This window comes from Polypterus senegalus, chromosome 8 (genome assembly GCF_016835505.1).
Source record: "Polypterus senegalus isolate Bchr_013 chromosome 8, ASM1683550v1, whole genome shotgun sequence".
In the NCBI taxonomy this organism is placed as follows: Eukaryota; Metazoa; Chordata; class Cladistia; order Polypteriformes; family Polypteridae; genus Polypterus; species Polypterus senegalus.
The window spans coordinates 10,949,606-10,971,483 of record NC_053161.1 but is presented as its reverse complement, the minus strand read 5'-3'; the positions used below and the strand labels follow the sequence as shown (position 1 = coordinate 10,971,483).

Genomic DNA, 21,878 nt, shown 5'->3' with positions numbered 1-21,878 from the left:
TGCCAATTGTGGTATTCTGTGGCAAATGCCAATCGAGCTCCGCTGTTCCAGGCTGTGAGCACAGGGCCCACTAGAGGACATCGGGCCCTCAGCCCACCCTCATGAAGTCTGTTCCTGATTGTTTGGTCAGAGACACCAGTGGCCTGCTGGAGGTCATTTTGTAGGGCTTTGGCAGTGCTCATCCTGTTCCTCCTCACCCAAAGGAGCAGATACCGGTCCTGCTGATGGGTTATGGACTTTCTACGGCCTTGTCCAGCTTTCCTAGAGTAACTGCCTGTCTCCTGGAATCTTCTAAATGTCCTTGAGACTGTGCTGGGAGACACAGCAAACCTTCTGGCAATGGCACGTATTGATGTGGAATCCTGGAGAAGTTGTGCCACCTGTACAATCTCTGTAGGGTCCAAGGAACCCACTGATGCTACCAGTAGTGATACTGGCTGTAGCCAAATGGAAAACTAGTGAAAAAACAGTCAGAAAAGATGAAGAGGGAAACATGTCAGAGGCCTCCACCTGTTAAACCATTCTAGTTTTGGGGGTCATCTCATTGTTGCCCCTCTAGTGCACTTGTTAATTTCATTAACACCAAAGGAGCTGAAACTGATTAACAACCCCCTCTGCTACTTAACTGACCAGCTCAATAGCCCAGAAGTTTCATTGACTTGATGCTATACTCTGATTAAAAAGTGTTCCTCTAATTTTTTGAGCAGTATATTTATCACTTATTACATTCCTCTAAAGAGAGTATGTCATTTTTCTTTGCAATTTATCTGAATATCTTTAGGTTAGTTTCAGTTTTGTGGATAATTTAGTACAAGTTTTCATTCTGTTAAACATCCTTGATATGTTTTTCCCATAATTTATAAAGTGTAATTAAATAAACACATACTTATTTTATGTATCTGCAGATTATGTATGTGTGCTGGATGTGGATCTTTTGGAGTTAGGCATCACCACATGGAAGGGAAGTGCCACAGGAAAACTGGTAAGAATAAGAACTTATATATACCAAATTCTGCTGACATTTTTTAAAAAAACTTTTTATTGAATTTATTAAAATCAAATAACATTCCATACAAGCAAGTCACGTTTTACAAAACTAGGTTTGAAAGAAATCAAACCCCAGCCGTGAGAGAGAAAGAGCTAGGCCAACAGAGTAAAACTTTAATAGTAAGAAAAATAAATAGAGTAAAAAAGGGAACAGAATCAACTTCCTCAATTTAAAAGCTTATTCTAAATTATGTTATTGATTAGATCCTGCCAGGTTTTGAAAAAGTTTTTGTAAGATCCTCTAAGTGAGAATTTGATTTTTTTTCCAATTTCAGATAATATATAACATTAGTTACCCACTGACCTAAAAGGGTGAGTTTGGATTCTTCCAATTGAGCTGCTGACATTTAATCAAATAAATAGTAATCTGTCTTTAAACTCTTTTTCAGAAAAAAAAAATTGTAGCTGAACACTTAGAAGAGAACATTTGCAGAGAGTGTTTTAATGTTTGCTACTATTATCAGTTGACAAAAATAATAAATCTGAACTTTTTAAATTGTTGAGTTTTACTTCTAAACAGAATACCAGTTAATTTATTTTCAAGTAAATTCAGCTTGCTTTTACCTTATAAACCTTTTATGGGAGGCATTCTGGCATAATTGATAGATTCAGTATTCCTGGTTCTATTCTAACAGTTGTTGGAGTGGTTTTCCTCATACATCCCCAGAAGTCCTGTTTAGGTTAAATGGCAGCTACTAACTGGCCTGATGTGAGTGTAAATGTGTGTTTGTGGCATGAGACGATCTCGCTGCCTCCTGGGACACTGAGTGAGATTGAAAATGTTATAGATCCTCGTAGGCTACAAAACATCGTGCACAGGCAGGTTAAAACTGGAAGCTGAAGTAAGAAAAATAAATAACGAGTAAAAACTGTTAGTCAGAGAAGGATTAGTTGCCATCTGTTATGCTAACCTTATTAGGTCACTAAAAAGACTTTGTCTTTTACTATTTTAACAGAAATTAGACAAATTTAAAGCTTAATCTAAACATCTGAAAATAAAACACACATATTAAATATTACAATGTGTATCTAACATACCGTAAACCACAACTTTTTATCAGCATTACATTCAGAAAGCTAAAATAACAGGCTTTTATTCCCCCAAGCCCTCCTTTGCCATGTGTTAATAATGATGTTAAGTAGAGTAACTTGCTTCAACATTTTAAGGTAGACATTGGTGTGTTGTTCCAAATAGATATTTTCATCAGTCCTAAGACAGTTTTATCAGTTCTTATCTGGACCAGCTGCAAAAATATCCTTGAATGAATTAATTGTCCAGACAATGTTCCTGCTGTCCATTACCTCAGATTTAAAAGTCTGCACACTTCCAGTGTTTATCTCCGTCAATTACATTTTTACAGGAATATGTATTATGTATGTTTTGCTATTGAGGATATCTTGAGGTTGTCTGTCGTAGTCCATTCATAATATTTTAGATATGTACAAGAGGCATTTTAATATACAGTTTATCTATACATTTTAAATTGTTTTTGCTTTCCTAGAGCCAACCCCTGTTTGAACTTCGCTGCTCCAATAATGTTGTTCATTTGCATACCTGCGCTGATTCGTGTGCCATGTTAGTAAATCTGCTCCAGTACATTGTGAACAGTGGGGACCTGCATCCACCTCCACGTCAAGACAGTCCAACTGAGATTGCTGGTCAGAAACTTCAGGTAAGGAATTTAGTTTAAGTAATTGATTTATTTTTTCCTTTGTATTTATATTTTTCTTTTGTTTTCTGTGAACTGATTTTGAAGTAAACTGTTGTATCTGTTAAAATTATTTGTTTGACTGTGTACTGTGCCGTTGTAATGGTTTCCTTTCTAAAATAAAACACTCACATTGTAATGTGAGTTTCATATCCCAGATTTATTTATCCTTTTTTGCCCTTAGGTCTTCAAGATCTATGACCTTAAAATTGAAACCAAGCTAAAGGCCATTTTGTATGAAAGCTAACCTGTTGTTGTCTACTTTTGTAACCTACCATAAGTACTTTAAGAGATTCGTTAAGTGTTGCCACTAGAATGTTATCTGTATCACAGCATCAGTTTCAGTATTTTCACTGATTCAGCAATGACCAGTTTTGGGGCGATGATCCTGCAAGAGCTTCTCCGCTCAGTGTGCCCCTGCATCATAATTCCCAACTCCTTTATTTCCAATTAGGCTGAGGTTATATCAGCATCACTAGATGGAAACTACAGCCATGGGAAATTCTGTATGATGCAGCATGATTCATCAAGTACTTTTTCACTTTGAGATCTCTGAAGGGGTAAAGAAGCAGTAGAGCTTAGATCTGTATAAGCGGCTCCCAAATGGAAACTCCTGCTTCCTATCCCAAGATCATTGGCTCAAGGACTGAACTGCTTAGCTATCTAAGAAAACAGATAACATTTATAGGTATAATTCAGTTTTAGGTGACCACCCAATAAGTTCAACAGTGATATGCACAAAAGATGCCTTAATGAGTCTTTAGACATTAAAATGTTCATCTTTCTTCAATGTATACTGTTCAGCTTATTTATTGTTCTTTTTTTCCAAGATGTCAGAAAGTCCTGCTTCTCTTCCTGCATGCCTGCCTGCTGAAACAGCTGAGATTAACCAATATGACCTTACTGATGCATTACTGGACACAGAGAAGAACCAACGAGAGGACACTTTAGAAGCAGGTAGACATATATCTAAATATTAAAGAACCCTGATTACAAATGAAGCTATCTACATATTTAATAAAACTAGTAGGTTCTGCCCCCGCTCGCTTCGCTTGCCCACCCCCGGGTTTGGTTTACTGGATATACAATTTAAAGAGATTGTTATTTTCATGAAAATTGTTACATAAGCATTATTTTTCACTTTTACTTTAAAACTTTTGTAAAAACAATACTTGTCCTTGATTTCTGGCCCCAGGCGTGGTTACATCTCTTTCTCGTGTTACATATAACGCTGCTCGCGTTGTCAAGGGGGTGCGGTTGAATGCACGCTAAGGAGATGCCGTTGGAGCATCTGCTGTCTTTCTTCTGCTGGCGAGCTGTCTGTTCTGTTTGTCTCGCTACCTGATCATTTCAAAGCCTGTACAGCAGCTGTCCTTTTGCCATTTCGCGTCTCTGCCGCTCGAGTTGTGAAGGGGGGCTGGCTGAACACATGCTATGTAGAAGTGGTCGGATCATCTGCTGGCAAGTTGTCTGTTCAGCTTGTCGCGCTGCCCGATCATTTCAAAGCCTGTACAGCAGCTGTCCTTTTGCCATTTCGCGTCTCTGCCGCTCGCTGGGGGGTTTGTGGGGTCAGGGTGGGTGAACGCACACAAGGAGAAGCGGTCAGATCATCTGCTGGCTTTTTACTGCTGGCGAGCTGCATGTTTTGCTTGTCGCTTGTTGTTTTAAGAGCAGTGAGCAAGTTAAAGTGACTCTCGCGGGAAGTCAAATTGTCTTCCGAGAAGGTCATGTCTCATCTCCCTAGGCTCCCTCCCCAAGATTTTTTTTTTTTTACAATAGAGAGGTTTATCTCTTATTGAACATTAAGTATCTTAAGTGGTGTTTTGCATAAATGTATGTAATTAATTGTGATTAATCGCATTCAACATTAAAACATGTAATTAAAAAAATAATACACAAATCATGAAGTAAATACAGACTGAATCACTCATAGGATCAACACAAAAGAATTAAAGAAAATCAATGGCATAGTTTAAACTTAAACAATGACCTTAAACCCAAACTTTTTACAAAATACTGCTTGAGAAAGTACAACCTGAATTTGAATTCCTTCCTAAAAGGCAAAGTATTAATTATCAAATTGGTATAGCATATGTCACACAGCATAGTGCCCCTGGGTCCTGACCTGAGAGAGACACGCTCCTCTGGTGGTTCAAGCCTGTCCTAAGAGCACTGGACTACCTGGAGAAGCTGACATAAAAGCAGCTCCATGATTGTCATTTTGCAGACACAGCACTTAGAGAGCACTTTAGCAGCCAGGAGAAGTGATGCGGATCCATCTGCCTGGATGCACTTTGCCTGCGCCTCTTGCAGAGCCAAGGGACAGTGGGAATACGAGTTGCCTCTGACCCTGGGTCAGTGGAGTGAGGCAGAGAGAGGACTGCCTGATGAAGCAGCTGGAAAATGTAACGAAAGTGCTCACTAAGTGCTTTGTCTGTGAACAGCTGTATCCGAGCTACTTTTTTGCCACCCTTTGTCCCGCCCCTTCAGACAGTTTAGCGCATCTAAGAGCTTAGTGCTTTGGTGGTTGTTAGAGTCATGGTGTGCCAAGGGATTTTTTGGGTTACAAAATGTGTGCCAACACAGAAAAATGGTTGGAAAACACTACTGTACCTACACCTTTGCCCCTGGCACTCTAAAAAAAACATTTCTGTAGCTGTTCTCTTGCTTACTAACTGATGCCTGGCCTTATTTGGATGTTTATTAGCGAAGATGCTACAAATTTGAATCATGGGTACGGACAATCATTTCTGTTTCATAAAATTTTGTCATTATATTAGGGAAGTCAGCACTGTAAGCTGGCTGGCAGACTGGCAAGTTAAATACAGAGGTACTAAAGACTTACTTTGGCTTTAGTGCCACTCAACGATAACTTATTTAGCACTTATGTGATATGACATTGAATCACTCTTCTTCTTACAGACACATGACATGATGCAGCTTTTCTCTAGCATTACACCAGGACTGCTGTAAACTCCCCTCCCCAGCCCCTTTCCTCACACTCCTCTGCACCTGTATCAGTGTGTATAAATCAAGAAAATGAGCACCAGTGCTAAGTATTGACATGTGGAATATTATTTTGAACCGTGTAATATGAAATATTAAACCTTTAAATGAATTTGATAAAATTTTTTATAGGTAGTTTATAAATACGGTACTGGATGTGTATGTTATTCTTTAGGTACACACTTAACTTATTTGTATTATAGTTTGGAATGTTTAAAAAAAAAAAAAAAAAAGAAAGAAAATGTCACCCTGACCAAAGCACTGTCTAAGGCTTTTGCCTTGTTGCTGGCCCTGGTCCATTTCTCAAGTCAGGTATTTATATATTTTGGTATATTTTCTTTGAGTCATATCCTTGAACTTTCTGCTTTATTTTATTCATGAATACCAAGTATAACTCTCTCTGTTTTCTGTACCTACTTTGAACAATTCAGGGTCAGAGGGTCAAGTCCTGGCGTGGCAACCCTGGGCATGAGTCAGGGACCAGCTTTAGACAGAGTGGTAGTCCATTTCAGGGCACACTCATTCACAGAACTACTCTCACATAAACTGAGCCAACATTGAGTGATCATTTAAACTAGACTGTACACCTTTGTGTTTCAGTTGCATGTAATTAAAACCAATCACAGTATTATTCTGATTTAAATGTACATTTGTCACATCAATATTATAGTAAGTAAAGTTTGTGGGTAGGTGGGCTTTGAATTTTTTAAAAATGTTACAGCGTTTCAAAATGAAGGAAAAAATGTTTTAAATCAGACTTTGTATTTTAAATATATGAAAGAGGAAAAAAAGTGTTGAGTGTGCTCTTATTATGTCGCATATTCTTTTGCTTTGTTCTAGGATCACCAGTTTTGCTAAGGCAGGGATCACCAGTGTCAGTCTATCTATTTCCTGGTGAGAATCAGAGGGTGTCTCACCCAACTGACAATACCAGTGGTGCCAGTGAAATGGGCCAGGAGTTGGTGGCTGACCCATACCCATCCCTAGGCAGTGAAGCTAATTCAGACACTGATAACTCCACAGACAATGATGATTTCTGTATTCTCGAAGCACCAGGCATTGGTATACCGGTGAGATATTGATTAAAATCCTGTCTGTATCATTTAAGTAAAAAGATTCTAGCTGTATAAAAGTCATGTTTTAGAAGTGTGTTTGTTTCTTTGATCTGGTGGGGTGAATTTATCATTAGCAACCTTTGTATATTTAGCCTCTTGTCTAGCAGCTACTGACCTACAAATCACTATTTTTCTTTACTCTAGCCAAAAGACGGTGAGCCACTGGTGTCACAGTTGGTACCAGGTCCGATCAGTATTAGAGATGGGCATTTCTCAAGACCTCTGGGTAGCTCAGACCTCTTGAAAGCTCCATCCCGATTTCCAGTGCCTGAGACACGGATCATGCTGAGGGAAATCTCGGTGGTGTGGCACCTATATGGTGGACGAGATTTTGGGGGCAAGCCAACACCTACCCACTCAACTGTGCATTCACCTAGGTCTGTTACTTACTTGGTTGTATAAGCTAGCATTTGTGCTTGTGTCAATGTGATGCATATATCTGTTTTTTGTGGAACTTGTTTACTTTGCTGGTGTGCATGACAATGGGAAACTATTGTATATTCAGCTAACTGTTAAGGGTTCCTGTTTTGTGAATGTGTACAATAAAAAGCATATAGTGTTATGTTTTGTGGAAACAGATTGGTCTGACACCCTCAAGTATTTTGCTGTTAAGTATTTTGATTTTTTTTCCCCAAAGAGTGAAATCTGGTGGCCATACCCCTGCCCGCAGTTCTCCTTCACGCTCCGCAGCACCTCCTCGACCTCAGAATTCCTGGCGAGTACAAGGTGGTGGTGGACGCTCCCACAGCATGCTAATGGAGATTCAGCTCAGCAAGGTATTGTTAATCTTCTAAATAATTAATGGGTAATCTTAATATTTTTTAAACCTTTTCTCCTTTGCCCTTTTTGAAACTTTGTTTTCAGCAGTCATTCAAATTTTCTCATGTTTTCTAAAGGTCAGCTTTCAGCATGAGTCCTACCCCAGCAGCTCTAATCCTCCTGCTTCAGGAGAAATGAATGAGCTGGAGGAGCAGCCATTAGCACGTCAAGTGTTCATTGTACAGGAGTTAGAAGTTCGGGATCGGCTTGCTTCCTCTCAAATAAATAAGTTTCTCTACCTCTACACAAGTGAGAAGATGCCAAGAAGAGCACATTCTAATATGGTGAGAATTCTAAACCTTGTATAAAACTGTTAGGATTATTATAAGTGGAAATTGTTGATTAAAATATTATGAATGGGTGTCAGCATTAATTACCAAGTTAAAAAATAAAAATAAAGTGATAGTTGTGGTGATGTAGTTGGGGAAAGCTTTGTCAGTTATTCTGAAGTTTCTCTGGTTTCCTTCTACACCTCAAAATATAAGACCATTTCAATATTATTGAATGTTATGGGAATGCGTAAGTTATCTGCTATAGCTCTTGCTAACTGCAACCCTATAATGGAAAAAGAGGGTTGAGAAAGTAAACAAAAGATGGAAGAATACAGTTTCTCTGTAACTGACCATTTTTTATGATTTCAGAACTTCAAACTGTGTTCTGGAATCCAAGAAATTGTTATCTTTTAAAAAATGTGTATTTATTTAAAGAAACCTCAATTGTTATGAAAATGTGTTACTTATCTATGCTTTTAGATGTAAACTATGCTGCAGTTATGGTGGCCTTGAAATGCAAAACATTTAAAACAAAGCAACATTCACAAAGGAGGTACTTAAACCAAAAATAATGTCATATGCATTTGAGCGATGGAGAAATGCTAACAATATTTTTCATGTTTTAAACACTGTCGATGATGTTGAGTGTTTTCTCAATTATTTAATATTTCACAATTAACTTTTTGTTTATATATTTGTGTCTAGTGGATTTAACTGCAAAGATGAACCACATATGTTCTATGAGTAAATAAACACAGTTTTTGGTTGTAAAAAAATATTCTTTAAAAAAGCAATAAGAAATTTACAAAAAGTGGGTGTTCTTTCCAAACAGAAAGTTTATCTGCTTATCTATATATATAAAATTCTTTTCGCATTTGAAACGGAAATTGCATATGACCACGCGAAACGGAAATTACGTATGACCAAAGAACATATTATAATACAGGAACTAATCACTTTGTTTGTGGATGCCATTTTTATATAGTCTGTACGAATTGTTATTATTTGTGTGAGAGTTATTTTACTGATATTGAAAAGAAATAAATACAAACACGCCGATCTATCCCATAGCAGTGTGCCCCACATCACCCTCTGCCAGCCCTCCTATCTGGACTCCAGCACTGAGCCGTCCACCACCAGGCACGTTCTGACAGAGAAGTTTTATTTATTCATCCACGTGACTGTCGCGGAAACTGCCACATTGTAACTTTTTTTTAATTGTCAGTACTTGATAGAAGAAGAGATGAGGAAAACAGCTTTGCGTCTTTCTACTTTTTAACTGCGCCGAGCTGTAAACAATCTGAAGACAAGACCGCCTTCAGCAGCGACGGGTTGTGAGAACAAAGTGGACACTGAAAGGTGTGGAATGTCAGGCTCCTCCACCGGGTCGAGAGCTTCACAGTTTCGGGCAGCGTCTTCTCTACTCACACTATTTGTGACACTTCGTGTGCCCTGTCGGCTCCTGGGAGAGTGGAAATCTTTGCCAATGAGTGTAATCGGCACCATTGAAGCAAAACTCTCCTTGTAAATTGCGCTTCACGACTACTTACTATCCCTTAAGGTGAGTTCAGGTCACTAAAACCCCGCAACATTCAAGGTTGCTTTTGTGATGAATTCTTTTAACAACATGTAGGGTTTACATCTAAGATGTACTGATCTCTTCATACTCGTATAAAATTGGACTTGGGAATTGTTTGGACCTTCTGCCCGTTAAGTACGGAACGGCAGCATCCACATTTCTTAGAATAATTTTTCTCTTAAATCACAGGCACGTAGTGCAACGTTATCAGGCAGAAATTTGGAGGATCACATACAAAATGTTACTTCTATACCACACCGGTCGTGTAGCGCCTTTCACAAGGGATCTCCTACCGAGAGATGATCCAAATACATTTAAGCTGCTGTTAATACTACTTACCTGTTGTGTTATAGCGCCTTTAAAATGTACTTTACCCTAAAGCACTCCAGTAGTACTCAATGTATCTTTACTTCTTAAATGTTAATGTTTTACTGTTTAATAATTTATATACTACATTTTATTTTTTTCCCTTGCAAGTTTTGGATATGCTTGTTAGTTCTTAAGACATTGTGTAATTGAAAACATGCACTTTTATTTTAAAGGCCGATTTTCTTTTTTCAGAATGAACATGTTGCTTTTAGACATAGTATTGTATTTCTAGGTCACCATATCTAACAGTTTATGAACAGTACGAAAACAATAATGCACAAAAGTCTGCTTTTTCCTTGAAAGGCTTTAAATGTCATCCTGGAGCCTTACCCTTCATAAACCATTGAGCAAACTTGATTTTTTTTATCCTAAACGTATGCTACCTCACTGTTTGCAATTTATCATCATTTAAATAAGAGCTAACTGTCCAATGTTTAGTCTTGATTTCTAGACAAGTTTTCCAAGTTAAAATGGACCCTACCGTTAATTAAACTTCTGTATGCACTTACTGAGTCATTTGTTTCTGCACAGTAATATTCTCTATTTTCGTAATGTATTTCTAAACTCATTCTAATCTATATATTGTTGTTTTGACTTATAGTCCTTTTTTTTTTTGGTGTCCTGCACTAAATAAGTTGTGAAAAACTCTAATGTTTATACTATTAGTCTTTCATTAAAAATATTAACCAAAGATCTAACCTTTTAATTGAAGTAAAATCATTTACAGGAAAAAGACATTTTCTTGATAAAACACAGCCCTTTAGTGGAAGGCAATAATCCTATTTATAACATTACAGTATGTGCCTTGTAATGATACATGCTGTTAATTGCACCATCTTGTATAAGAGCTGAGTGAACAAACTTGATGCTAGCATAAAGTTTTGATTTACTGATGTAACAAATTACACTGAGTCTGCGTAAAGGGAATTAGTGCGAATTTTTACACATTCTGGAATTTAAAATATGACGTTGTCTTTTATCATCCTGTCTCCTAAACACTAACTTGCTCATTGTTCCAATAAATTAGATTTGAGCTAGGAGAAATACAACAAAGGAAATTACTTTAGTGTAATTTGAAATCTGTGTTTTGTCCCTAATTGTTTGCTTTAAAGGGAAAAGGTTGTCGAAAATGTCTCATTGATAACAGAAATGCATTGTCTTACTGTTTTGTTAAATTATTTTATGGACTTGGTTCAACTGTATCTGGTCAGCCATTTAATTGCAATAAAAGCTTAAAGCCGTTTAATTGGCTTATGAGGTCAACATTTTTATGTGTCACTTGAATAGGCATAACTTGGTGCAAGAAATGAGGAGTATCTTTTTTGATGTAATTGTTCTAAGTTATCATTAAATACACTGCTATAAATTCATGCTTTTATTAACCTTGTATATAGCATCGTCTGATACCAGCTTTTATTTATTAAATAAACAGACTGTGTCATACATACCCAAGATGTATGTTCACCTTAGTTTATAATTTCAAAAAGATGAAGTGACATCATACCCTTAAATATAATAAGCAAGTAAGTAATTTATTTAGAACAATACATATGAGCACAAACAAGCAACTCCAGTTTGGAGTCTGTTGCTGTTATAGTGAATCTGAGTAACCTAAACTAATGATCATTATAATATTTAGAAAGTAAAACAGTTGCACTAGAAAGCACAAATGGGCACAAAAGGACCATCCTGGTTTGAAATCCCTGTTTTGTTATATGGGTATGCATGATAAATACATATGAATACTCTAAAAAGTAGAACACATATTAAGTTAATTTAAATGACTCAAAAAGCACAGACTCAAGTTGTGAATGTTATTCCCCATGCTATTTGCTATATTTCAGGCTGACTTGAATGAAGAATTGCTTATAACTCAAAATGCAAACTAGCACGGGTTCTGCACCAAATGGTTAAAATTAGGCACAAGTTTTACTCACGGATTGCCATCTTTTTTTAGCTGTAAAATCTCTCATCTGTTACAGCACTGAAGCAGGAGAGTCGAAGTGACTGAACACACACAACATCTGAATGATATGACATTCCTGGGCTATCACGGACAATGTTAATTACCTCCGTGTTTGTGTCTAATCCAATCCTATCTATCTATCTATCTATCTATCTATCTATCTATCTATCTATCTGTCTGTCTGTCTGTCTGTCTGTCATGCAAAAAGTTGCAAACTACTGGGCCTTCAATGATGATCTTGGTCGTAATTGAGAGCTTATTACACGATATGCATAACATGACCCAGTAACTGGAAGTATGATCCACCTCAGCCACATAATTGGGCTTTGGGTCCTTCTCATGGTAAAAACAGCAGCATAGGTTCATGGCATTGCTGACAGCTAAACAGCCAGGCTGACATCCTTTGACCGTGATGCATATTGCACAGGCTGACTGATCGTTTTCATCACAACTACAAGTCATACTGTCAGAGTTCAAAACAAAGTCATACACGACCAAAGAGTTGGAGGCATGGGGTTCCTCCACCACTTAAATTAATTAAAAATTGAACAGTGTGTTTAAATTTATATTTCACTACTCTGTAAAAAGTAGTGTACATTTTTGAGGCTTTCCATCATCTCCATGTGTTGCTTGTCCTGTGTCTCAGTGGTATTGCAGTGAAAGTTGACCATTGTGTCACCATGGAGAGTGTTCAGTGCTCATACACGGTTAACATTTACAGTTATTGTAATTCATACAGCTTTATGATTTTTTATTTGTTTGAGATGTACTAAATAGCTATTTCCTTTTCAATTACTGAGCAATTTGATGTTATTACAAAATAAAATTCAGCGCAACAGGAGAATGAAATGACTTTAATAAATATGAACTGAGCAACATAACACTAACAGAATTTGTTTCAATTTACTAAGTTGTGCTGTTATGCTGGTAGTGTCTGACAGATATGTTATGAGATGTTTTTATGGCAGGGAAGTCAACATTTTTCAGTTAAGGCAGTTAGAATCATGGCACCAGAGTGTGGCGATGTGTTGTTGATTAGCACGTGCAAGTAAGAATTTCATTGTACTTTGTGCACATCACAGTAATGACCCTGTCAACCTTTTTAAACAAATGTGGGCTATTGTTGGACAAGAAAATATGCAAAAGGGTGGTTTAGTTTGCCTGAGAGAGGTGGCCGCTAGTAGATGGCTAGTGGGGCCAAACAGCTGCTTCAAGCTGTCAGTTATTTGACTTGAACTATGTGACACTGAAGCAAAGTCCTTGTAATTTAACTTTTTTTTTATTAAGAAATAATATGACATGATAACAAAACTTAATCAAAAAGTTTTAAAGTCAAATGTTACTTTTTTGGGGAATATAAATTATTTAGCATGTTGCATTTAGTGTTTTAAATATTAATTCAGGATTTATTTTAGAGGAGTAAAGTTACAGATATTAGTGTAAAACATTTTAGGTTGTTGTTTTAGTTGATCCATACTGACTGCAAGGTGATATACAGTGCATCCGGAAAGTATTCACAGCGTATCACTTTTTCCACATTTTGTTATGTTACAGCCTTATTCCAAAATGGATTAAATTCATTTTTTTCTTCAGAATTCTACACACAACACCCCATAATGACAACGTGAAAAAAGTTTACTTGAGGTTTTTGCAACTTTATTAAAAATAAAAAAAAACTGAGAAATCACATGTACATAAATATTCACAGCCTTTGCTCAATACTTTGTCAATGCACCTTTGGCAGCAATTACAGCCTCAAGTCTTTTTGAATATGATGCCACAAGCTTGGCACACCTATCCTTGGCCAGTTTCGCCCATTCCTCTTTGCAGCACCTCTCAAGCTCCATCAGGTTGGATGGGAAGCGCCGGTGCACAGCCATTTTAAGATCTCTCCAGAGATGTTCAATCGGATTCAAGTCTGGACTCTGGCTGGGCCACTCAAGGACATTCACAGAGTTGTCCTGAAGCCATTCCTTTTGATATCTTGGCTGTGTGCTTAGGGTCGTTGTCCTGCTGAAAGATGAACTGTTGCCCCAGTCTGAGGTCAAGAGCGCTCTGGAGCAGGTTTTCATCCAGGATGTCTCTGTACATTGCTGCAGTCATCTTTCCCTTTATCCTGACTAGTCTCCCAGTTCCTGCCGCTGAAAAACATCCCCACAGCATGATGCTGCCACCACCAGGCTTCACTTTAGGGATGGTATTGACCTGGTGATGAGCGGTGCCTGGTTTCCTCCAAACGTGACGCCTGGCATTCACAGTAAAGAGTTCAATCTTTGTCTCATCAGACTAGAGAATTTTGTTTCTCATGGTCTGAGAGTCCTTCAGGTACCTTTTGGTAAACTCCAGGCGGGCTGCCATGTGCCTTTTACTAAGGAGTGGATTCCGTCTGGCCACTCTACCATACAGGCCTGATTGGAGTATTGCTGCAGAGATGGTTGTCCTTCTGGAAGGTTCTTCTCTCTCCACAGAGGACCTCTGGAGCTCTGACAGAGTGATCATCAGGTTCTTGGTCACCTCCCTGATTAAGGCCCTTCTCCCCCGATCACTCAGTTTAGATGGCCGGCCAGCTCTAGTAAGAGTCCTGGTGGTTTTGAACTTCTTCCACTTACGGATGATGGAGGCCACTGTGCTCATTGGGACCTTCAAAGCAGCAGAAATTTTTCATTAACCTTCCCCAGATTTTTGCCTCGAGACAATCCTGTCTCGGAGATCTACAGACAATTCCTTTGACTTCATGCTGTGGTTTGTGCTCTGACATGAACTGTCAACTGTGGGACCTTATATAGACAGGTGTGTGCCTTTCCAAATCATGTCCAATCAACTGAATTTACCACAGGTGGACTCCAATTAAGCTGCAGAAACATCTCAAGGATGATCAGGGGAAACAGGATGCACCTGAGCTCAATTTTGAGCTTCATGGCAAAGGCTGTGAATACTTATGTACATGTGATTTCTCAATTTTTTATTTTTAATAAATTTGCAAAAACCTCAAGTAAACTTTTTTCACGTTGTCATTATGGGGTGTTGTGTGTGGAATTCTGAGGAAAAAAATGAATTTAATCCATTTTGGAATAAGGCTGTAACATAACAAAATGTGGAAAAAGTGATACGCTGTGAATACTTTCCGGATGCACTGTACAAGCTGGCATTCTGTTTCTGTTTTGCAGAATGATTCATCATTTTATAATTGAAAAGTAGTATAGACTATGCTGTACCTGAAGTACTTTCTTGTACCGTCTGTTGATAACATATTTATTAGTTTAATATTTGCCAACGGTGTCCTTAAATGGTAAGTGAACTTTTTCCTCAGCTGAAGTTTATCTAAACATGGCTGGCATACTTTCTATATCAATATGCTTCTTTAAATAACAGTGTTCTTAGTAGAACCAAGTAAATGTATTGAGGTTAATGAGATTTTAGATGAATTGCAAGCTTGTTGTTGGAGTCTCCCTTAGTTTTTATTAAGTTCAAACAAAATAAAAGTAATACAGAAACATGTTCTTTCATTTTACAGTACTATATGAACATTTTCTTGGGAATCTTGGAATGTGTGTTTTTTTCGGTAGCAAAAGTAATATGTGTAATTTCTTCTGTTTTGTCAGCTCACAATCAAGGCTCTTCACATTCGTCCAGAGTCAGGACTTGGGGGTCCAGAATGCTGCTTGAGAGTAAGTCTCATGCCCCTGAGACTAAACATTGATCAGGTCAGTATGGAAAAATATTGCCATAATTCTTGGCATAGCTGTTAACCTTACCAAAAAAAAAAAAAGGATAAACAATACATTGGTGCCGGGGGCCTTCTTTGCACCATGCAAATGCTTGGCACGCAAGTTCAATATAATAGTTGATGTGAATCATTTTAATTGTTAATTCCTCTTTCTTATCTCCAGGATGCACTTTTCTTCCTGAAGGATTATTTTACAGGACTGGCAGCTGGCATTAACCCTTTCTTGCCAGTAGAAACAGCAGCAGAAGGTGAGGATGATGATGTAAATGACCAAATGTTAAAAGGAAAATCTACCAAACTAAATCAGCTTTTGGAAGAGACACCAAATAGGACAGCCTGGGTTCTTCTCATGTGTTCATGGGTTGTTTCTGGGCCTTTTTTGTTTTTCTTACTAAAAATGTGCATGCTAGGTAAATTTGATTAGTTTAAATTCCTCTGATGTAAGTATGTATACATGTATAAAATTGACATGCTTTATTTCACAGAAAGGTTCCTGCTTCCTGCATTGCTTGGAAGAGTTTTTGTATGTGGTGACCTTGTAACGGAAAAGCAGAATTAGAAAATGTACATGTATCTGGAAAACAAAAACATTGCTGCTGTTCAGACTGATTAAATTGTATCTATTTCATTGACGTAATTAGTTTAAAGTTAATGCAAAATATGATTTCTCTGTTGAAGGGTTTGTTTGTGTAATTTATTAGCCTTGGTTTACAAAGACGACACTGCCTCTACCTTAATTGAGCACCTCTTCTTTTGTACTCTGTCCCATCCAGAGGCTTTTCTGTTATTTCTATCAATTACTACTGTCAAAAATTAGCTTAGAAATCTGTATTCTTAACATTTTTAAGATACAGATTAGAGAAATCTAAAAATGTAGGACAATAAGATACCCAGTGCCACAGTAGTGTGATGTCAATCTGGGTACTGGGTATGCTCATTTTTGCTTTGAAAGTAGTGTTGATCAGCGAATTTTGCCAAAGCGTTATTTTTCAGCGAATTTGATGTGTTCGCGTTCGTCCATGTTTGTCAAGTTATTTACTATAATTTGGCCAGTTTAGGAGAACTTTGTTTTTGCCCGTGCTCCATAATGCTTTGAGAAGCCAGTGCAACGTCCTCAGGAGCTGTAACAGCCAACATTGATGGGACCTCCCCATGGGTATGTAATGCTGATCATTTGCATTATAGACTCTGTGGGATGAGTTATCTGTGCTTGTAGCCAAATGTGCAGGTCTATCTTTGAGTTCCACATCAATATAAGAGAAGGGGGCACGTTCCCTGTACATGCATAATATTTAGCCAAGTGGTGGTGCGAGAGTGAAAACAAACTTTGAAGGAGCCTGATGCCCCAAAAACAGAGGAGACTCTATGAAATAATAAGAATAACGATAGAATAAAAAGAGCAAAGTATCACCACAGACAGTTTAGAGAGTCTTCAGCACAATGAGCCAACGAGAAGCATTCGTAATTCCAACTCCACAAGGTGATTATGGAATCCATTAACACAAAAAAAACTCAGTGAGAGCAGAGACATGCACAGTTATCAGAGAGGCAGAGTGGATGACGGATGTTACACTAGCATTTCAGTCAGCAATGACAAAAGGGTCAATATTTAAAAAACAATAAATGTTAGCTTTCTTACAGCCACCCATTACGCAAATATACCTGGGCTAGTTTGTAATGTATTGACAGTATTTTAGATTTTTCCATATGAAATTTACTTTTTTTTGTATAACCAGATAAGCAGCTGAGGATTAAGCCAGAATTTGTTTCACATTATATTCAAAGCTTGATAATTGTGACCATCTTTTAAACACAAGTGTATTTTAATGTAACAAACAGTAAACTGAAACTAGTGCAGCGTATGTACCTATTTAAGCATTCAGAATACAAATATTGCATTTAGAAGCAGACTATAGTTGTTTATATATCTTACTCAGTACATTCTTTTGGATTATCTCTGTATATTTAGTTTTCAGCTTTGGGTTGCATACCATTCAACAAAAGGAACACTTTACTAAAACAATTCTTGTGCAAATTTAAAAGAAAGGCCACCATACCAGCATTTATCTTTATGTACAATAACATATAAGTGCAAATAGAGGAGTGAGCACTGAGCACCTGGATTTGCCTCTTGGCACTATTAAAGCACTTAATGTAAAATGAGCTTCTCATTATAAAATAAAATAAAAAAAAAAAGCAAAAATTGTGTAAGTAAGTAATGTTTATTTGGTGCTTTAGAAGATCATACCTCCTTTGTAAAATGAGGGGCCAGCCCTTGTATTTGAAATAATGTTATTCTTCCATTTCTGTGTAAACTATTGAGACTGTGATTTCCATATAGATGTTGGTATTTATCAGTATAAATGTGACAACCCAAATGTTATTGAAGAGTTGTCAAAGGACTCCACCACTATCCTATCCGATTCTCTATTAATTCAGCTATCATCCATCCATCTATCTATCTATCTATCTATCTATCTATCTATCTATCTATCTATCTATCTATCTATCCATCTATCCATCTATCCATCTATCCATCTATCTATCTATCAGTGATTCGCTTAGTTTATTATTTAATAATTTCATTAATTGCTTTTTTTTTAATTTTTTCTATGAAAGCATATGTTTGACTGTGCTGAGATCAAACAAGACTTGGTTGAATGAAAGATTAACGAATGAATGGGTATGGCTGTTTTAAAGTTCACGGCTGTGTCAGCTGCATCACAGTACAGTGGCAGCCTACAATTAATACACATTTGGCCATTTGAAGCACATCTGTTCATTGTGAAGGGTCTTGCCAGCACAGGAGTCAGGAACTGTTGTCGCAGAGGGAAAAGTGTGTGACTCTCGATTGGAGAATGCAGGAGCGAAAAGCGTGAATGAAGTATGTAGTTACAGAACTTGATGACACTCTCAGATCTGTGAAAAATTAATGGGAAGGGTCCAGGCTTTAATTCATGCTGCCAAAATTGAGGCTTCAGAGCTCCATTGCATTCTGCCAAGTTGTGTGCTGCTCTCGCGGGGACGTTCTTTTGCACTACAGTATACTGTGATTCAAAGTATATTATGGTGTTCTTACACACAGTACCCTCTGGCAGCTATTGATAGATTTTGTGATACTGTCTCATTAAAATATCAGCACATTATTCATTTTGTTTTGTCAATCTTTTCAGTAAAATTGGATGGTAACCTTAAACCGGGGACAGAGTTTATGAGTAGAGAGAGCGAAGCAGGTTCCAGTTTAGGAGTGGGGTCACCGCTGGACATGACAGCGTCAATGGAAACAACTGCCAGTGAAAACAGCTCTACTTCTGCGAGTTCCTCCTCAGCTGAACAGCCCATCTATTTCCGGTATGGACAAGTGGAGATTTACTGGCTTTATTAAATAGATCTGGTTTTATTTTTTTTGAATTACAACACAGTTATGAGAAAAAAGAATCAGGTAAAGGTTGGCTCATTGTAAAATATATATTATTAGATCAAGATCTTTTTTATTTATTCTTTTTATTATTCTTTTATTATTTTTTTCTCAGGGAGTTCCGCTTCACATCTGAAGTGCCAATCTGGTTGGACTATCAGGGCAAACATGTCAGCATTGATCAGGTGGTGAGAAATATTTTTTTTATTATTATGCAACTTTTGTTTTTTAAAGGTGCTCTTCATGATGGGTAAAAACTGAAACTTTTGATAAATGAAGTTATTTTAATATAGACTTTAAGGCATTTCATTTCCTCTTGTCATGTATTATTCCTTTCTTTCATAGCTGCCTGTCTTAGTAAACACTATTTTAAGTAAAACAGGATAAAAATATTAATTTATGTTAAACTGATTTATTATCAAGTCTTTCTTCATGTGGTTATAAAATAGATAGATAGAGATGAGCTAGTAATAGTTAATATTACAGGAAGAATGTACTTTATTTGTCCCCAAGGAGGAATTTGGCTTTTCTACATAAACTCAATTAATAAATAAATATAATGATAAACAACAACTGCCAATCAAACAACAACCCCCTATCTCAAATGCATACCAGAATAACTAAAAGAAAAAGAATAAAGGAACTAAAACAATTTCTGACTTGACTGGAGCTCCAGTGCAGCATTATAATGTTGTATTGCCATTGGTATAAAGGAGCCCCAGTAGCATTTCTTGACACACTCTTCTTTAATATGCTGTCAGTTTTGTCTTCATTCTCTCCTCCATAACTCCCTTCAGCGGGTCAAGAAAGCATTCGTAAGTGAGCCTGCCTTTTTAACCAGCTTGTTGATTTGGTGGGCCTCTCTTAAAGTAATCCCAACACTCTAAATGAACTTTAAGCAGATTTCTTGGGTACCCCCTCCTGTTCCTTTGACGATTTTTTTTATTGGTCACAAACAAAAGTTAGTCCTTAATTTACCTTCTTTGAACCAGTCTGAACTAAACAATTTTTCCCCATTTTGTTTTTGTAACAAAGGAATTGGGAATTGTGTAATGGGGGTGGAATATCATGCCCAAAAAAAGATTTGGAAGTGGATGCAAATTTGTCAAACAAACAGTAACTTTTGGCAAAATTTAAATTGACCTCACTCTCTGAAATTTGAAGGCTTATTTTAAGCTTTTGGTTTTTGTCATATAAGAGTACTCCCCTATTCTGTAAAGGCACATTATATTAGTTGCACTCAGTGAAACAGAGTTATGGTTATTATGTAAGGCCTAAAAATATACACTTCTAGTAACTGTTACAGTAGATTTGTAAAATAAAGCCTTAATGACATATTTGTATTTGGCACAACACCCTTTTAGCCATATATTGTTCATAAACCAAGTAACCTACCTGAGCAAAGAGGTAGTCAACCATGTGAAATACTAATGTTACATTAAAACCTTTACTATTTAAGTGTAATACTGTATTGTCTCTTTTGATGTCAACACTGAAATGAATGCTGCTTCTGAAGGTGTAGTGTGATCTTGGCATTGGGAGTGAGGGGGTGGGGGCTTTGGGGCTTGTGTGCCATAATGTTCCTGAGGGCTGTGTTGTCTGGGGATATATGCTTCTGTTAGGGTTACCCACAGTAAACTAGACTAAGAAGAGGTGCCAGATAAAGAATAGTCCCTTATGAATCCTGTAATTAAATGGAAGATGACCCTGCCAAGAACAGGGATACCATGAAACCACTACTATATCCAGTCCCAGGGATGGTGTTTGCCAAAATAGGTGACCATTAAAGTCTGATCTGACTGACCCCAAAATAGGAGTGAAGATGCCATATGGGTCCACCATCTGGTGGTGAGCTGGTACAGATGGATTTCTTGTTTCTTGGACAGACCTGTAATAACAAAACATGTACAGTAAGACGTGTAGGCTGGGAATGACTAGTCAATGCCTATGTTAAAAATGAGTTCAGCTACCCCCCTTGGAAGGAGCTGTGACCAGAAAATTATTGGTACTTATTGTGATGGCAACCTTAGAACACTTTTCTGAGCACCTGGACAAGGGGAAGATGGCATGTTTAAGAAAGAGGCCTTCTATTCAGTGTTAGCATGATGTTCTACAGAGGTGACTGAGAAGTATTGGGAAGCTGAAAAAAGTGTCAGTTAAATACCAAAATGAAAACTCATGTATGGGAGTGGAGTTTGGGGGCTTTGGAAAATGACTTTCAGTCAACTTCAGAGAGGCTCAGGCAAACCACTCATTAATTTTGGGAAGTGTAGACGGGACATCACCTAGGCTGTTCTTGGCAAGGGTGAGGAAACATTGACCTCAACTGGCGATACTGTTGAAAAGTATAAAAGGTACTTTAAGGAACTCAAACTAGCGTACAGAAATTAGACGGCTCTATTGTGTCAAGGCCACAGTAGTGGAAGAGATTTTACTAGAGATGTTAAATGTAAGGTGGAGTTGATTTGGTTAGTATACCTCTTCAGTGTTGTGTAGAAGGCAGGCATAGACTGACTGGGACAATAGTCCACATTTTAGAAGGGGAAGAAGAGAGACTGTTCCATTTATCATGGCATCATGCTTGTTCATTTTCCCTGGAAAAGCCTAAAGTATATTGGAGTACTGGAACAGAGACCCTGTCTAATGGTTGAACCTGAGATTCAGGGGGAGTAATGTGGATTACATCCTGGCCACTGAACAGTGGCCTAACTCTTTTTGTCTTTGCACAAATACTTAGGTCATCGAAGTTTGCTAGTCCTACCCATATGGGCTTGAAAAGATCTTATGAACCTGTAAACTGGAATTTTGTGAAGGGTGCTACCAGATTATTTACGTTTAATGGCTGTAGCTG

At 37.6% G+C, this 21,878-nt stretch overlaps 1 protein-coding gene across 2 annotated transcripts in view; it reads left to right on the top strand.

Annotated features, from left to right (window-relative positions):
• Nucleotides 1-21,878, top strand: part of atg2a (autophagy related 2A) — a 109,591-nt gene that overhangs the window by 71,510 nt on the left and 16,203 nt on the right. The window contains exons 27-37 of one of the 2 annotated variants that reach the window (XM_039760723.1): nt 906-982; nt 2,550-2,720; nt 3,587-3,713; nt 6,603-6,832; nt 7,022-7,254; nt 7,515-7,653; nt 7,774-7,980; nt 15,485-15,586; nt 15,773-15,857; nt 18,783-18,960; nt 19,143-19,212. In XM_039760723.1, the coding sequence (XP_039616657.1) occupies nt 906-982; nt 2,550-2,720; nt 3,587-3,713; nt 6,603-6,832; nt 7,022-7,254; nt 7,515-7,653; nt 7,774-7,980; nt 15,485-15,586; nt 15,773-15,857; nt 18,783-18,960; nt 19,143-19,212 (1,619 nt within the window). Of the gene's footprint in view, nt 1-905; nt 983-2,549; nt 2,721-3,586; nt 3,714-6,602; nt 6,833-7,021; nt 7,255-7,514; nt 7,654-7,773; nt 7,981-15,484; nt 15,587-15,772; nt 15,858-18,782; nt 18,961-19,142; nt 19,216-21,878 lie in introns of both variants that reach the window. The other variant, XM_039760722.1, reaches the window with a different exon arrangement.